This window comes from Pristiophorus japonicus, chromosome 12, assembly GCF_044704955.1.
Source record: "Pristiophorus japonicus isolate sPriJap1 chromosome 12, sPriJap1.hap1, whole genome shotgun sequence".
Classification (NCBI taxonomy): Eukaryota; Metazoa; Chordata; class Chondrichthyes; family Pristiophoridae; genus Pristiophorus; species Pristiophorus japonicus.
Genome location: NC_091988.1, coordinates 178,096,932 through 178,111,028, shown reverse-complemented (window position 1 = coordinate 178,111,028; position 14,097 = coordinate 178,096,932). Strand labels below are relative to the sequence as shown.

General features: G+C 40.3%; 1 protein-coding gene across 2 annotated transcripts in view; it reads left to right on the top strand.

Annotated features, from left to right (window-relative positions):
* Positions 1-14,097, top strand: part of mtcl2 (microtubule crosslinking factor 2) — a 76,382-nt gene that overhangs the window by 41,826 nt on the left and 20,459 nt on the right. The window contains exons 7-10 of one of the 2 annotated variants that reach the window (XM_070896214.1): positions 7,415-7,540; positions 9,717-9,947; positions 10,574-10,738; positions 11,881-12,048. In XM_070896214.1, the coding sequence (XP_070752315.1) occupies positions 7,415-7,540; positions 9,717-9,947; positions 10,574-10,738; positions 11,881-12,048 (690 nt within the window). Of the gene's footprint in view, positions 1-7,411; positions 7,541-9,716; positions 9,948-10,573; positions 10,739-11,880; positions 12,049-14,097 lie in introns of both variants that reach the window. The other variant, XM_070896213.1, reaches the window with a different exon arrangement.

Sequence of the window (14,097 nt, the reverse complement as noted above, 5' to 3'; positions counted from 1 at the left end):
ATGTATCTGCGTATACGCCACCCGGCAGCCAGGAATGGTGCCAGACGAGGGGTGGTGCCGGATAAGAGAGGTTCAACCTGTACTAGTGAATCTATTGTGGCACATCTCAAAGTAAGTTGGGGATTCACTTTTTTATGAGGACAGAACCATTTACCATATAAAATAGAATTTTATTCTTTTCAGGCTGAAAGATGTAATTGCTCTTGAAATGAATGCTGGGTTCACTTAGGAACATAGCAACAGGAGTAGGCCGTTCAGCCCATCGAGCTGTTCCACAATTCAGTGAGATCATGGCTGATCTGCAACCTAACTCCATATACCCTCCTTTGGCCCATATCCCTTAATACCTTTGGTTAACAGAAAGCTATCAATCTCAGATTTTAAATTAATAATTGATCTTGCATCAATTGCCGTTTGCGGAAGAGAATTCCAAACGTCGACTACCCTTTGTGTGTAGAAATGTTTCCTAATATCTCTCCTAAAAGTTCTGGCTCTAATTTATAGACTATGCCCCCTAGTCCTAGAATCCCCAACCGGCAGAAGTAATTTCTCTCTCTCTACCTATCTGTTCCCCTAAATATCTTGAAAACTTTGAGTACCTTCGAACCTTCGAAATTCTAGGGAATGCGACCCTAATTTGTGTAATGTTCCCAATGTTGGGGAAGTCCAGAACCAAGGGTCACAGTCTAAGGATGAGGGGTAAGCCATTTAGGACCGAGATGAGGAGAAACTTCTTTACCCAGAGAGTGGTGAACCTGTGGAATTCTCTACCACAGAAAGTTGTTGAGGCCAATTCATTAAATATATTCAAGAAGGAGTTAGATGAAGTCCTTACTACTAGGGGAATCATGGGGTATGACGAGAAAGCAGGAATGGGGTACTGAAGTTGCATGTTCAGCCATGAACTCATTGAATGGTGGTGCAGGCTAGAAGGGCCGAATGGCCTACTCCTGCACCTATTTTCTATGTTTCTATGTAATTAGAGTTCTGGTTACAGATGAGAAACTGAGGTTTATTTGATTGATGGGTTAATTAATAAATTGAGACAGTGTGGAAATAGTATGTTTTGTAAGGAAAGAAAGCTGACACAAATAGTATTTTTACATTGCTTTGCAACAGTGAGAAAGAAAACTAAGTTTAAGAGGCAGAAACTGTAAATTATCCTAATTGCAAGAATTGTTATTTTAAAATAAATTTAAACTTTCCTGCATTTACACCTAATTTGGAGTTGCTTGTGGTTTTTAATGTTTTTTAACATATTGATTGCTGTTCTCTGGGGAAACTGGGTGTGAGGTTTGGGAGTCAATCAATGTGGTACAGAACAGTTGTGGTACAGTAATATTGCCAAGGTTTGAATACATTTTTCTGTGATTAAAAGTGACACAGTAGCATTACACCAGTGTTACAGAAGGTGTACACTATATGCAATAGCATGCACTATAGGCAAGACTTTTAATGTATTACATAGACACAGACAGATGTAAGGCTTGACGAGTCCACACTTCAGAGATCACACTTTGTTACAGATGCAAAACAATCTGTTTTTATAAAAGAGAAGTAAAGCAAGTTATTTTTGCTGTTCTTTCTGACATGGAGCACGAACGAAGAATTTACATTCAGAAAATCTCCAGAAAATAATTATCCTCTAGTTGAACATGTAAGCAGAATTATCCTCTAATTCACTTAAGAACATGACTGCACAATGGCCTTAAAGGACGGGTTAGGTTAGCAGCTAAATATCACAATCCTCAACGCCATCCATGAACAATGTCATGGGAGATCTGCTAGTATATTATATTCCTGGAATGGAGCATTGTAAGCATTGCAGCGTTTTGAAATTTCAGGTGATTACTGTAACATTCAGCAATGATCCATTTCCTATGGTGTGGAATAAAACTTTGTTAAAATGGAAGTGTCTAGAAGGAACCTCAGATTTCAGGAATGTTACCGTGCCTGTACCATTCAGACTTGGTAGATCCCAGTTTCATGCCCTGGTTATGCTGGCTTAGAGGATCTCTTGTAGAGAAGCACTGGTAATGTTACAGAAAAGGAATAAAACGAGCCACTCCTGATTACTATACAGTGACTCACAATGGGCACGTTGGGATCGTGCCAACCTGTGATACCACTCATAGTTGAATAGCCTCATGTATGAAAAATAGCTAGTTGGGCAAGGATCTGGAGAGCTCTGTGACCATTGAACTATATCCATCATGAATCACCTCCTTCAGTAGAGTTGTGAAAATTAGGCGGATGAAATTGTAGGTGTGATATATGGTGGTTGCACATCATGGCTATGAGGATAGAATTTCCAGTGCTGGACCAGGTTGCAGCAAGTTTACACTCCGCAGTTTGTGTAAAGTTCGCGCAATTTTCTGAGGCTGTCCTAATGAAGTACTTATTATGAGTACCCAGTGCTGATTGAACCTGGTACTGGAAGCTAAGGCAGCTGGATTTCTTCCCCAACAGTAGTTCTTCAAGGGCTGCTGCTGCTATTTAAAGGGCAGATTATTTTCTTCTGGGCAGCCACAAAATCTGTTGCAGCAAATCTTGGTATTTTATTCAGTTTCATGGAGGAAAGAAAGGAAAAGGACTGTCCCGTTCTTGGACACGGCATTGGAGGTGCTGCTGGAGCAAGAGAAGGAAGGGAGTTTTGCCATGTTTGCCTATCGTCCGTTGCGCGAGAGGAGGTGACCAAAAGGGTGAATGTGGTCTCCCAACATCCACAAGAGCGGGGAACAGATGAGGAGCAAGTGTGGCAGCCTCGGGAGAAGCACCAAGGTAAGACTATCCAGCATCTATCTAGATAAAGTAAACAGACAAAGTATGCCTACCACAAAGAGCTTCCTCTCCGCATGTCACCGCTTGACTAAGGCTACACGCAAAGCATTCCAACAAACCCAAGGTGCTTTCACATGATGCTGTAAGGCAAATTTTGTAACTACTATTGTGAAAACTGGAACTATTGTTAATCTTGTATCTGTAAAGTTCCAGCCCAAAGCAAGCTTCCAACAAAAGTTAGGTGCTTAATGCACATTTGTTGACTCCCATACGAGTGGGGATGGGAGGTTGGGTGGTGGGTATTCAATGTCTGTCTTCTTCAAACCTCTAAATCTCAACACTGTTTATCTACTTGCAGGACAAGGCTTCACATAACAAGAGGGAATAAATTTATACAGGAGGAAGGCCCACAACTTCACGCCCTTGAACAGATTTGCGAAAGCCATTCAACAAATCCTGGGACCAGAGGCCATAGACAACATGAGGGTGGCCTCCCCCAAGCATAGAGCTGGCATATTCCTGTTCCTGTTCTTTCTCCCCTTAGTTACTCGCTGTCACACAGTCACATTCTGCAACACAACACACAAGGTAGCCATTCTTGTCGGATATGCCCAATTAACATGTAAAGTGGATGCAAGTGTTGGAAAACTGGGTGGAGATGCATTAGACCAGAATTCCATCCATTTAGCACGCCAACTAATTTTACAAGTGGGTTGAAACCCAGCAGCAAGCCAGCTCATTTACTCCTCCCATGTATCGAGTATGTCATCTGATGGAGCCTGTCATGACTTTTCCTGGCTGCAACTGATCTTTGGACTTGGGCTAGGTGGCTTGTTTTACCACTGGTTGCAGCCAAGGCACTTGTCTATTTGTTCCATAGGATCTCCTCTCTTTATAAGAAGTTGTACAACACGATCTTTGACATCTAAGCGACCCTATAATACAAACAGTCCCTAATCAAGCATTTGTTCCATAATGATTTTGGTGGCAGCATGTATTTCATTATATTACTGTTCAACTCTGGTTTCTGACCATATCATTAAGGTCAATACCCAGGATTGAACAGGGTGCTTATGATCACTTAGGAGTCATCCATAGTTTTTCTTCTCCTTCAAATAATGGTAACACAGTAGATTGTCTTAAAATGAGGGCATTATGACTGCTATCAGGGTAACAGATATATACTGTTTAATTTTGTGTGCAAGTTCCACAGATCGCCTGCACATTAATCCCATGGTTCCTCTTTCTGTTCATGATCATTGGGACCCTGGATAGCCAAATGCATGATATCTATAATATCCTGCACTTTGGAGAAATCTGCCATATGGATAAAGTGCAGGACTCCATCTTGTTGGTGCTGCCTTTCCATGGGAACATTTCTGAGTGACAACACATCTGTTGTCCATTATATGCTTTGGTGCAATGTTGATTGACCAACGTTGGCATACATCTCTGACATGGCTTGGATTGGTCAAGACCTTTAGGGGCTTCGCAGCCACCAGCAGAGATATTCCTTTCCAAATGTCAAACTGGGGGGATATGGTATAACTCAATGATTGTCTCCCTACTGAAATAGAGCAACCAAAACACAATCTTCTCAGGTGTACCCAGATTTATTGCCTATCCCTAATTCTCCTGAGATGGTGGTGGTGAGATTTCACCTTGAACTGTTGCAGTCCTTGCTTGTGCTGTTGGCACTCCCACAATTGTGTTAGGAGGGGAATTCCTGGATATTGGCCCATCACCAATGAAGCAATGGTGGTAAATGTCCAGCCAGGAGAGTCTGCGAATTTTAGGGGAATTTGGATGTAATGGTGTTCCTTTGGCATTGCTGCACTGGCCTTTCTCCGTAGTGGAGCTCACAGATGTCAGCGTGGCAAGTTGCTGAGTTCATCTGTAAATAGTACGTACCACAGCCACATTACACTGGTGGTGGAGGGGGTGGATATTGAGTCCAGTAGCAATGGTTTCGATCAAGTTGCAACTGCGTTCCAGGCAGTTGGAGAGTATTCCACCACACTTCAGCTGTAACCAGACCTGCCTCTCATCTGTCCTCAAATCCTCTTCTCACTCCTCCAAAACAAGCTGAGAGAGAAGAAAACCCAGAGGAATCCACATGGTCTGAACTTGGGTAGCAGCAGGTAAAATTGCAGCACCCAGAAATGAAAACATGAAAAATATTACCAAATAAAACCCCAAGAAACTAAGGCATAATCAAAAATTGCACAAAGATTAATGCATAAATGTAAGAATTGAAAGTACAGCAAGAAATAGTCTAACACGTGTTTAGGATCACAATTTTTTGAAGTCCAGAACAAGCCTTCCCAACTGTAGCCACATTACATGGGCTCAGTCATTGCACTCTACTTTCACAATGAAAAACTCGGAAAATTACACTTTAAGGTATTTTGAATACATTATAATAATGTTGTGGTTCTTATTGAAGACCTTTGCTATTTTATGCCAGAGCATTTCTGAGCCCAATATGGTTCAGACAGAAATTGCACTTACACCACCAAGTCAAGGAATGGGCAGAAAGCCTTTTAGACAATTTGAAGGCTGCCACTTGCCCAATCCGTGCTGGCATCAGCAGCGATGCAGACCAGAAAATTAGATCTATTTTTCATTTGTATTTCAACAATAACTTGTATTTATATCACGCCTTTAATGTAGTAAAACTCCCTAAGGCGCTTCACAGGAGTATTCTATAACAAAATTTGAAACCGAGCCACATAAGGAAATATATGGGCAGATGGTCAAAGATGTAGATTTTAATGAGCGTCTTAAAGGAAGAAAGAGCAGTAGAAGGATTTAGGCAGGGAATTCCAGAGCTTAGGGCCTTGGCATCTGAAGGCACGGCCACCAATGGTGGAGCGATTAAAATCAGGGATGCTTAAGAGGGCAGAAATAGAGCGTAGACATTTCGGGAGTTTGTGGGGCTGAAGGAGATTATTACAGAGATAGGGAGGGGCGAGGACATGGAGGGGTTTGAAAATAAGGATGTGAATTTTAAAATCAAGGTGTTGCTTAACTGGGAGCCAATGTAGGTCAATGAGCACAGGGGTGATGGGTGAATGGGAGTTGGTGCGAGTTAGAATACGGGCAGTAGAGTTTTGGATGACCACAAGTTTACTTGGGTAGAACGTGAGAGGCGACCAGCGGTGCGTTGGAATAGTCAAGTCTGGAGGTAACAAAAGTATGGATGAGGGTTTCAGCAGCAGATAGGTTGAGGCAGGGGCGGAGTGGAGCAATGTCTGGAGATGGAAATTGCGGTGTTAGTGATGACACAGATATGTGGTCGGAAGCTCATCTCGGGTCAAATAAGACACCAAGGTTGCGAACAGTCTGGTTCAGCCTCAGACAGTTGCTACGGACAGGAGTGGAGTTGGTGGCTAGGGACCGGAGCTTGTGGTAGGAACTGAAAACAATGGCTTCAGTCTTCCCAATATTTAGTTGGAGGAAAATTTCTGCTCATCCAGAACTGGATGTCGGACAAGCAGTCTGACAATTTAGAGACAGTGGACGGGTTGCGAGAGGTGATGGTGAGGCAGAGTTGGATGTTGTCAATGTAACTGTGGAAACTGTTTTCTGATGATGTCGCCAAGGGGCAGTATGTACAATTCATTCTGTTTTGCATGGTAAAATTAATTTTAAATTTTGCTATCTAAAACCTTTCCATCAAATTTTTAAATAAAATGATGCATATTTTCCATTGTTTTGAATATTCCTGAATTTGTTGAGTCGAGAGCATTGATTTTAGGGAAATGGACTAATCTCTGGGGGGGGGGGGGGGGGAAAGTATCCAAACAGATGTGTAAAAGTTAAAAATATCAGGGGGGAAACTCACATTGCACAGATCCATGGTGTGTATTCGGGTTTATTATGGAAACATTAAAAGGATAGAATTCATTGCCTTTGTTGTTTGTGTACAAACGTTTGATGCAGTTATTCAAATTACTTCCCTCTATTTCAATAGAGGCGCTAAAACATTTAATATAATGGGTAAATGACACTGTTAAAATAATGGAGGGAAGAACTCGATAATAAGTGTATAAAACGGGAATTTTCCAAGTACTATCCAGCAGCTTTGTATTGAGAAAGCATGTGCGCTGCTCAGTGATTTTTGTTATGTGCGGCTGGTGGATGAGGTTTTCAGCTCTCAATTCATACTCGGCAAGTCATTCCCTAAGCGTTTGAATGATGATCGTGCTGATTTTAGCTTCTATCCTTTATGTGGAGACTTGCATCATTTAAAAGGATCCAAGTTCCATTTCCACGATTTTGCAGGCAATTGTTTGAATGTATTTTGTTCTCTATACCTTTTGTGTATTTTACCAGATGTTCATAGGTTCACATTCCAACTCTCGTATCGCACTATACTGCGGGAGCTGCCATTCGTTCCCAGCTGGTCATTAAATGGGAAGGTTTATCTCAGCACAAGTGTCATCACTCGTTTGTATAATCCGAGAACCTCTTTGCAGTCGCTGTGGCAACTCTTGTAACCGACACTACCGTGTCCTCTTTGCTGAGCGAGGTTATGTGACAGTGTGAGAAAATTGTGGGGGAAAAGTAATTCTCAAAATATCCTTAGACCTACTGTAACTCACTGTTCTATGATTCCTTGTTTAAGCAGGTCAAGGAACTCCAACTTGATTTATCTGAAGCCAAAGAAACTATCCGAGGACTGCAGGAGCAGCTTGTTCAGGAAAGGGAGCTTCGGAATGAAGATGCGGAGAGATTTCAACAGAAAATGTCACAGGTCAGTTTTAAAAGGAACAATTATGAATTTTGCACACTGGAATTTGAGCTTTAAAGTGAAATTCAAAAAAGAAATGCTGAAGGAAATAAAATGTTACCATTTGAAAATTGCAACTGTTCAAATTCTAGAGTTGTTTAGTAATTCATTCAATTAATTTTCTCGTGTAGATACAACATGCAACCAAGGGGAAAGGTCATTTTCAGAGAAATTCTCATCTCCCAGTTAATCATTGTAACAGCTATTCAGCAAAGTGCTAGTTTCATAGGTATTCAGTTGTGGAACGTGCACGGTCACAAATTGAACACTTTCCTGTTTTCCTCATTTTCAAGTCCAAAACCACACACTGCAGGGAATTTTGTTAGACAGTTCTACATTTAAAAACATACATATCTACCACTTTGATTGTCCATGTTAAATGCTTGTTGTCAGCTGTGGGCTAAATAGATACACTGATCAGCCCTACAATCATATGCAGGTAAAGTGCATTTGTCTTCCATTTTTTATTCAGGATACACAGGATACGTGATTCGCTTGCACTACTGGTTATAAAATATCAGTTGCCACTATTTGTGTGCCTCTGGTCTCTCTCTGCCTGTCTCTGTCTCTTTCTCTTCCTCCTGTGAAAGAAAGCTAGAGAATGCTGGTAGAAGAAAATGCTGCCCCAGCTTCCAGTGAAACGGTTCATTTAACACCATGGTGTCACTGGAACCTTGTCACTATAGAGGCAGATAAAAATTGGATGAAGGCAGGGAAAGTGCCAGTTCCGAGCAATTTGGTTTGATAGTGAGGGGCAGGAGCATTACTGAACCCTGTCATCAGCAATAATATTTTCCAGCAAAAGGAGCAGAGACGCAGATGGTCAGCTGAGGAATGCAGAGAACCCTCGAGGGTTTGGAACTGGAGTCTCCTGCTTGAATTCAATTCTGTTTATATGGAACATTTTGCTTTGGCAAATTGGACTCCAATACAAGAAATCTTGACATTTTTCTATTGATCAACCCTAGTCCCTGTAGGATCTGGAATTCAGCAATTGTAGTTTGGACCATCCAGCACTATTTAAAAACAAAGATCACAGACATAAATAAGGATAAGTAATGCCAGTTAGCTCATATATTTCTTTAGAAATCAGTCTACCAGTTTGTACCTATGTACCTTTTTCCTGCTATCGTGCTTTAGAATATTGCCTAGTAATTTTGATTCCACTTAGTATTTTGAATACCTCCTATAAGATCCCCTCACATTCGCCTTTCTTTTAAGACTAAAGAGTCTGAGCTTTTCTAACCCCTTTTCATAAAGGGAATTTGATAAACACTGGCAGGGGAGAAATTTGCAGGTCTATGAGGAAAAGGCAGGGGTGTGGGGCTAATTGATAGCTCTTTCAAAGAGCCTGCACAGGCACAATGAGCTGAATGGCAGCCTCCTGTGCTGTGCCTGTCTATGATTCTGCTGCATACAAAAGAGACAGAAATAATGACTGATGTGGTACAGAACAAGAAGGTTCAATATCTGGTCTCTGCTGAATTCACTGGTCTCTGTTAAGATAGCAGTATGGGTGCTATAGTTGGATAAAGCAAGCCGGAACTCTTATCCAGTGACCCCACTTGAATGTCCTTCACTCTCCATCGAAGCTCATTTATAAAGCATGGGCATTTGGTTCAGGTACCACAGGGCAGTGAGCACCCACTGAACAATGAGTTAGGAAAGTGAGAAAGAAAATCATAGAAAAGATACCGTATTTATGCAGTTGCACGGTGTGTAGGTTTTGTGCAGTCAGGTCTTCAGGGAGAAGCTAGGGAAGTTAGAGGAAGAGTCACCTTGCTGATTTTCCTAGTTGCCAATTACATGGAGCCATTAACCGAGCCTTGGGGCACATGTCACATTCACAGCTCAAAACTGGCAAATTCAACACAGTATCTGGGGATTAAAAGGAGGAACTGGAAATGCTTGTTTTTCAAAGAAAAAAAATGTTTTTTGAGCTACTTAAAGAAGTACTATGGAATTTGATGAGACTAATGAGGCACATCAACTTTCACAGCTGTTTTGTATGCTGTGGGTGAGTGCACAGTGAACCATGACACAAACATACAAGTTGCTGGTAGGAGACATACATGGTCTGCTTCACTGATAATCAAATTGAAGTTTTTATTTTCACTGGTTCTTTAACTGCTTTCCATAGCTCAAAGAGGAGCAACAAAAAGCACTTGTGCGAAGAGATTTTGAGCTGCAGAGCCTGAATTTGCAGACCAGACTTGAGCAGAAATTCTGGAGCCAGGAGAAAAACCTGTTTGTGAAGGAAGCTGATCAGTTCAAACAAAACCTTTTCCTGCTCTACATGAAGCTGAAATGGTTCTTGAAACACTGGAAATGTGGCAAGAAGATGGACAATGATGGGGATGATTTACTAGAGGTGCAATATTTGAAATTTTTCAAAAAATTAATTATCTGCTCTTCCAGAGATTATACTCTTGTAAAGTCCCATGCCATTACAATGCAATTACAGTGCAATATTAAACCTATAAAATACATGCAATAAACACAGATGTAATTTTATATTAATATAATTTAGGATCAACTCATCCAAATAGTAAGGATATGTTTATGCAAAGTAAATCTTAGAATAAATTAGAGGAACAGTGTATAGAATGTGTCTATTGGGCTCATAGTCTACATATAGCAAATTGAACAAGAAAAACCCAATCATGCTCCCAGTGGGAAGCACACCTCAGAAAGTCCTGTGTGTACAGTGCACAATCTTCAGACCAGAATGGGTGAATAATTATGTGCATTGAAATTTCTGATGTGCACTTTTGGCAAGAGAGCGTAGCCACCGAGAAGCGTAAAATCAGAAAGTTACCCCTTTTTTAAGTTGTGTCCTCCATTCCTTTAAAATTGATTGTTTAAAATCTCACATTTGTGTACCATAACAAAAGCTTAACTACTATTGTCAGTGTGTCACATTGCACTGTGCTGTGTGGTTCATGTCTGTTGATGCCGTTCAGTCAAACAATCCCTGTGCTTCGATGCACTTGGCAGGTCAACAGTGTGAAAGATTTATATTTGCTGATTGAAGAAGAGGAGCTGACCCCTTGCCAAGTGGACAATAAGACCATGACAACAGATGATCAATCTCAGAAAACCTTGGAAGAGGCTTTGACTTTCCCAGTGGAGAAATCTGTTCTTTCATCACGCCCAAAGCAGGTACACCAATGTTTAAGTAACCACTTACAGCAACGCAAAGGGATGTTCACTATCTGTGCCACACTATCCAAAATTAAATACTTGAGCTTCTTTCTATTGAAAATACACAGTTGATTTCAATTATAGACTCTACTCAAGAGGGTTTGACCCACGGGTTTTGTGAATTAAGTAACAATATAGTTCATTATCACCATTCCAATTTTCATACTGTATACTAAAGCATCGTCTATCATTGTGTTAATAGGTTCATTTTTAAGAGGTTATAGCTGTGTTGAAAAATGTCCTACAAGGGCATACTGGTGCTCTAACATTCTTAGCTGCAGAGCGCTGGATCATTGCATCATCTGCGTGACTGCACTGTATGGTGGATTACTGAGCTGGCAGGATGATAAATTTCATTTATCATTTGCTTAATCAGTCTAAATCGTCATGCGTGTCTTTCACTGCTACCTCTTTCTCTTTCAACGTTGTCAGCAAATTTGACACAATTGCATTTAATTTTGGAATCCTGATTACGTGTATGGATTAGAAACGTTGATTCCTGGGGTAGTCTGTCCATTCGCCCAGTCTGATGTTGCACCTTTCACAAGTACTCCATAGCCATTTTTACATTGCTTTTTTTCATTTGGATTCTATGACCATTCTCCAACATTTATGCTGTTAAATTCAGTTTCTATAGTGATAGACTTGTAGGAACAGTTTTTTCTATTTTTTAAGCAGACTTCTTTATCCCCTCCCTTATTCTACCCTGGATTCCTGTGGGTTTTTTTTTAGCTAAATTTGGAAGTCTTGCATGTGGAACTTTATCAAAAGCTTTCTAGAAGTCCAAATAAACTATGGAATATCACTCTTTTATCTGTAAAATTTTCAAAAGATGCCGAGAAGGATCCACTCATAAATGGTCATTCGGGATGTTGTTTATTAAGTTATTGTAACTTAGAATAGGTCTGTGATACAGGCCAATTTACAGCAATCTTAGCATCATTAAGTTTGATAAAGGCAACCAGTTTTGCTAATGTTAACATTTGTTAAACTAAAATGTAGCTATATTAATAATTGTCAGTTTTGTCAAGATCATGTACATTATAGCAAAGATGTTTTTTTTTAACAGGAATAATATTTTAAGCTTTTATATTTTCCAGTCAAATGAATATAGTAGAGTTGTGGGAGACATTAAAATGATTTTAAAGGACCTTTGCACAGAGTTAAAAGAGGAAAGGAGGCGAACAAATGAGCTCCAGCTACAGTTCGCAAATGCCAAATCAGCCTGGGAGATAGAAAAGGTGGAGCTCAAAAGTCTTGTTGCACAGGTAAGCAGAAATTGAGAACAGCATTTGAGATAGTTACCCTGTGTTGGCAGTAATCCACGGTCATTCTTATTGCATTCAATGTCAACAGTCCCAAGGTTTGTGTACTCTCTTTTTACTATGCAGGGGCATTAAGGTACATTTGCCCTTCTATCTGCTTTTATTTAAGCAGGTCAGTCTCGTGCTTGGCCCATTCGAAGCTTTACTATGATAATAGAAAATTAGCAAGCTTGGACACCGAACTATGATATGTCCCTTGTTTCACTGAGAAAGAACTCATTCAAAGAGTTCATTTGAATGAACATAATTCTGAATATCAAGTATATATACTATTGATAGTTGCCATAACTATTTCTAAAGGGGGCCTTTAAAATCGAATGAGTTGTGATGGATGTTAACAAATGGATCGAGCTTAACTTAAAGGAAAGCAAAAATTACAGCTGCATGCATGTGAATTGACTTTCCACACTAATCACTTAATTAGTACATGGTCCTTCCATTTACATGTTTGAGTTGGTGCACATGAAACTAGTCAAAGGTTTTCACGTGCTGACACTATTAAAGCCAGATTGCATGTAAAGGTGAGTCGAGATCACAACTGCATGATAGGTTCTAGCCAGATTAACTAAAAGAATGAATGAAGCTGCTTGGGGAGAACACATTCCCCATGTTTCTGAGCCTCTGCTGGTGTGCTGCCAGGACCAGGAAGTTTCTTCGCCATCTTGAACAACTTGTTAGTTTCTTAATATGGGCGGCCTATCCACATTTTCATGCATTGATTGTTGATTCACTGCTTCATTTGTGATGCTGGATTATCAGTTTAATCTATTGGCAAAAGGTTATGGCGCCTATGTAGGATCTGAGCTTTGTGAGTGATTAAAGTGCTGTTTTCTGTGCCCTTCAACACAGAGTAAACTTGCTTCATAGCTTTGTGAAAGTTTTCTGATGTACACAGCCAACAGACGAAGCTGGCGACCTTTAGCATGAACTTGGAAAATGCCTCCCTTAGAAGCTGAAATAGTAATTCCTGTGCAGTACTTCACATTGGACAGTTGTAATTATAATTGGACGAGACACTAAACTCAAACTTGGGGATAACACTCCACAGTCCTTCAGAGACTATTATTGATGGTGGATGTTTGAATCTTGAGACTTCAGTGTTGAGGATAGTTCTCTCGAGATATAGAGGCCATTGTATCCCTTTGACACATCCCATTCTATAGCATAGATCAGAATGCTGAGAGGTTGGTAACAATCCTTTAGATGATTACCATCAAATCTGATATAGTTCAAGCTTTCATGACCTTCAAATCTCAAGGTGAAACTAGCACAATGGTGTGATCTGAGATTTTTCCCGCCTGCGTAAAATGAATGTGGGGGAAACTCTCAGTGGATCTGACACATACGTTTTACAGTAAGCAGTTGTATCCACTGTGATGAAAGAGGCTCCAGGCTTTTCTTCTGTTTTGTGAAGTTTTTATTTGCTGTCCATCATTTTTTTATGTTCATTCTCGAGAATGTTGCAAGGCCGACATTTATTGTCCAACGGTAGTTTCCCTGCTTTAATACAGTGACTTATTAGACCACTTCTGAGGCCAGTTAAGAGCTTCCAGTGTGGGACTGGAGTCTCATATGCCAGACTGGGTAAAAACGGCAGGTTTTCTTCCCTGAGGGACGAGTGAACCAGTTGAGCTTTTTACAACAATCTGACAGTTTCATGGTCACTTTTCTAAGCTTTTTATTTCCAAATTTTTTAAACTGAATTCAAATTCTCCAACTGCCATGGTGGGATTTGAACTTGTGTTCTCTGTATTATGATTCCAGCAACATAACCACTACACTTGAATTTTGCTCTATAATCATATATTTTTAATTTGTATATTTTGGGGTTATTCTTGAAACCTGAATCAGTATTTCAGCTTTTTTTTAAATCTTCAATGTAGATTCATTCTTCAAGTCTCTAGTTCCTTTCAGTGACTCTTCACAAATAGCTGTAGCCAAGAAACTGCTTAGTGATTTTAATGGACGTGTAATGTGCTCGTGCAATATTCC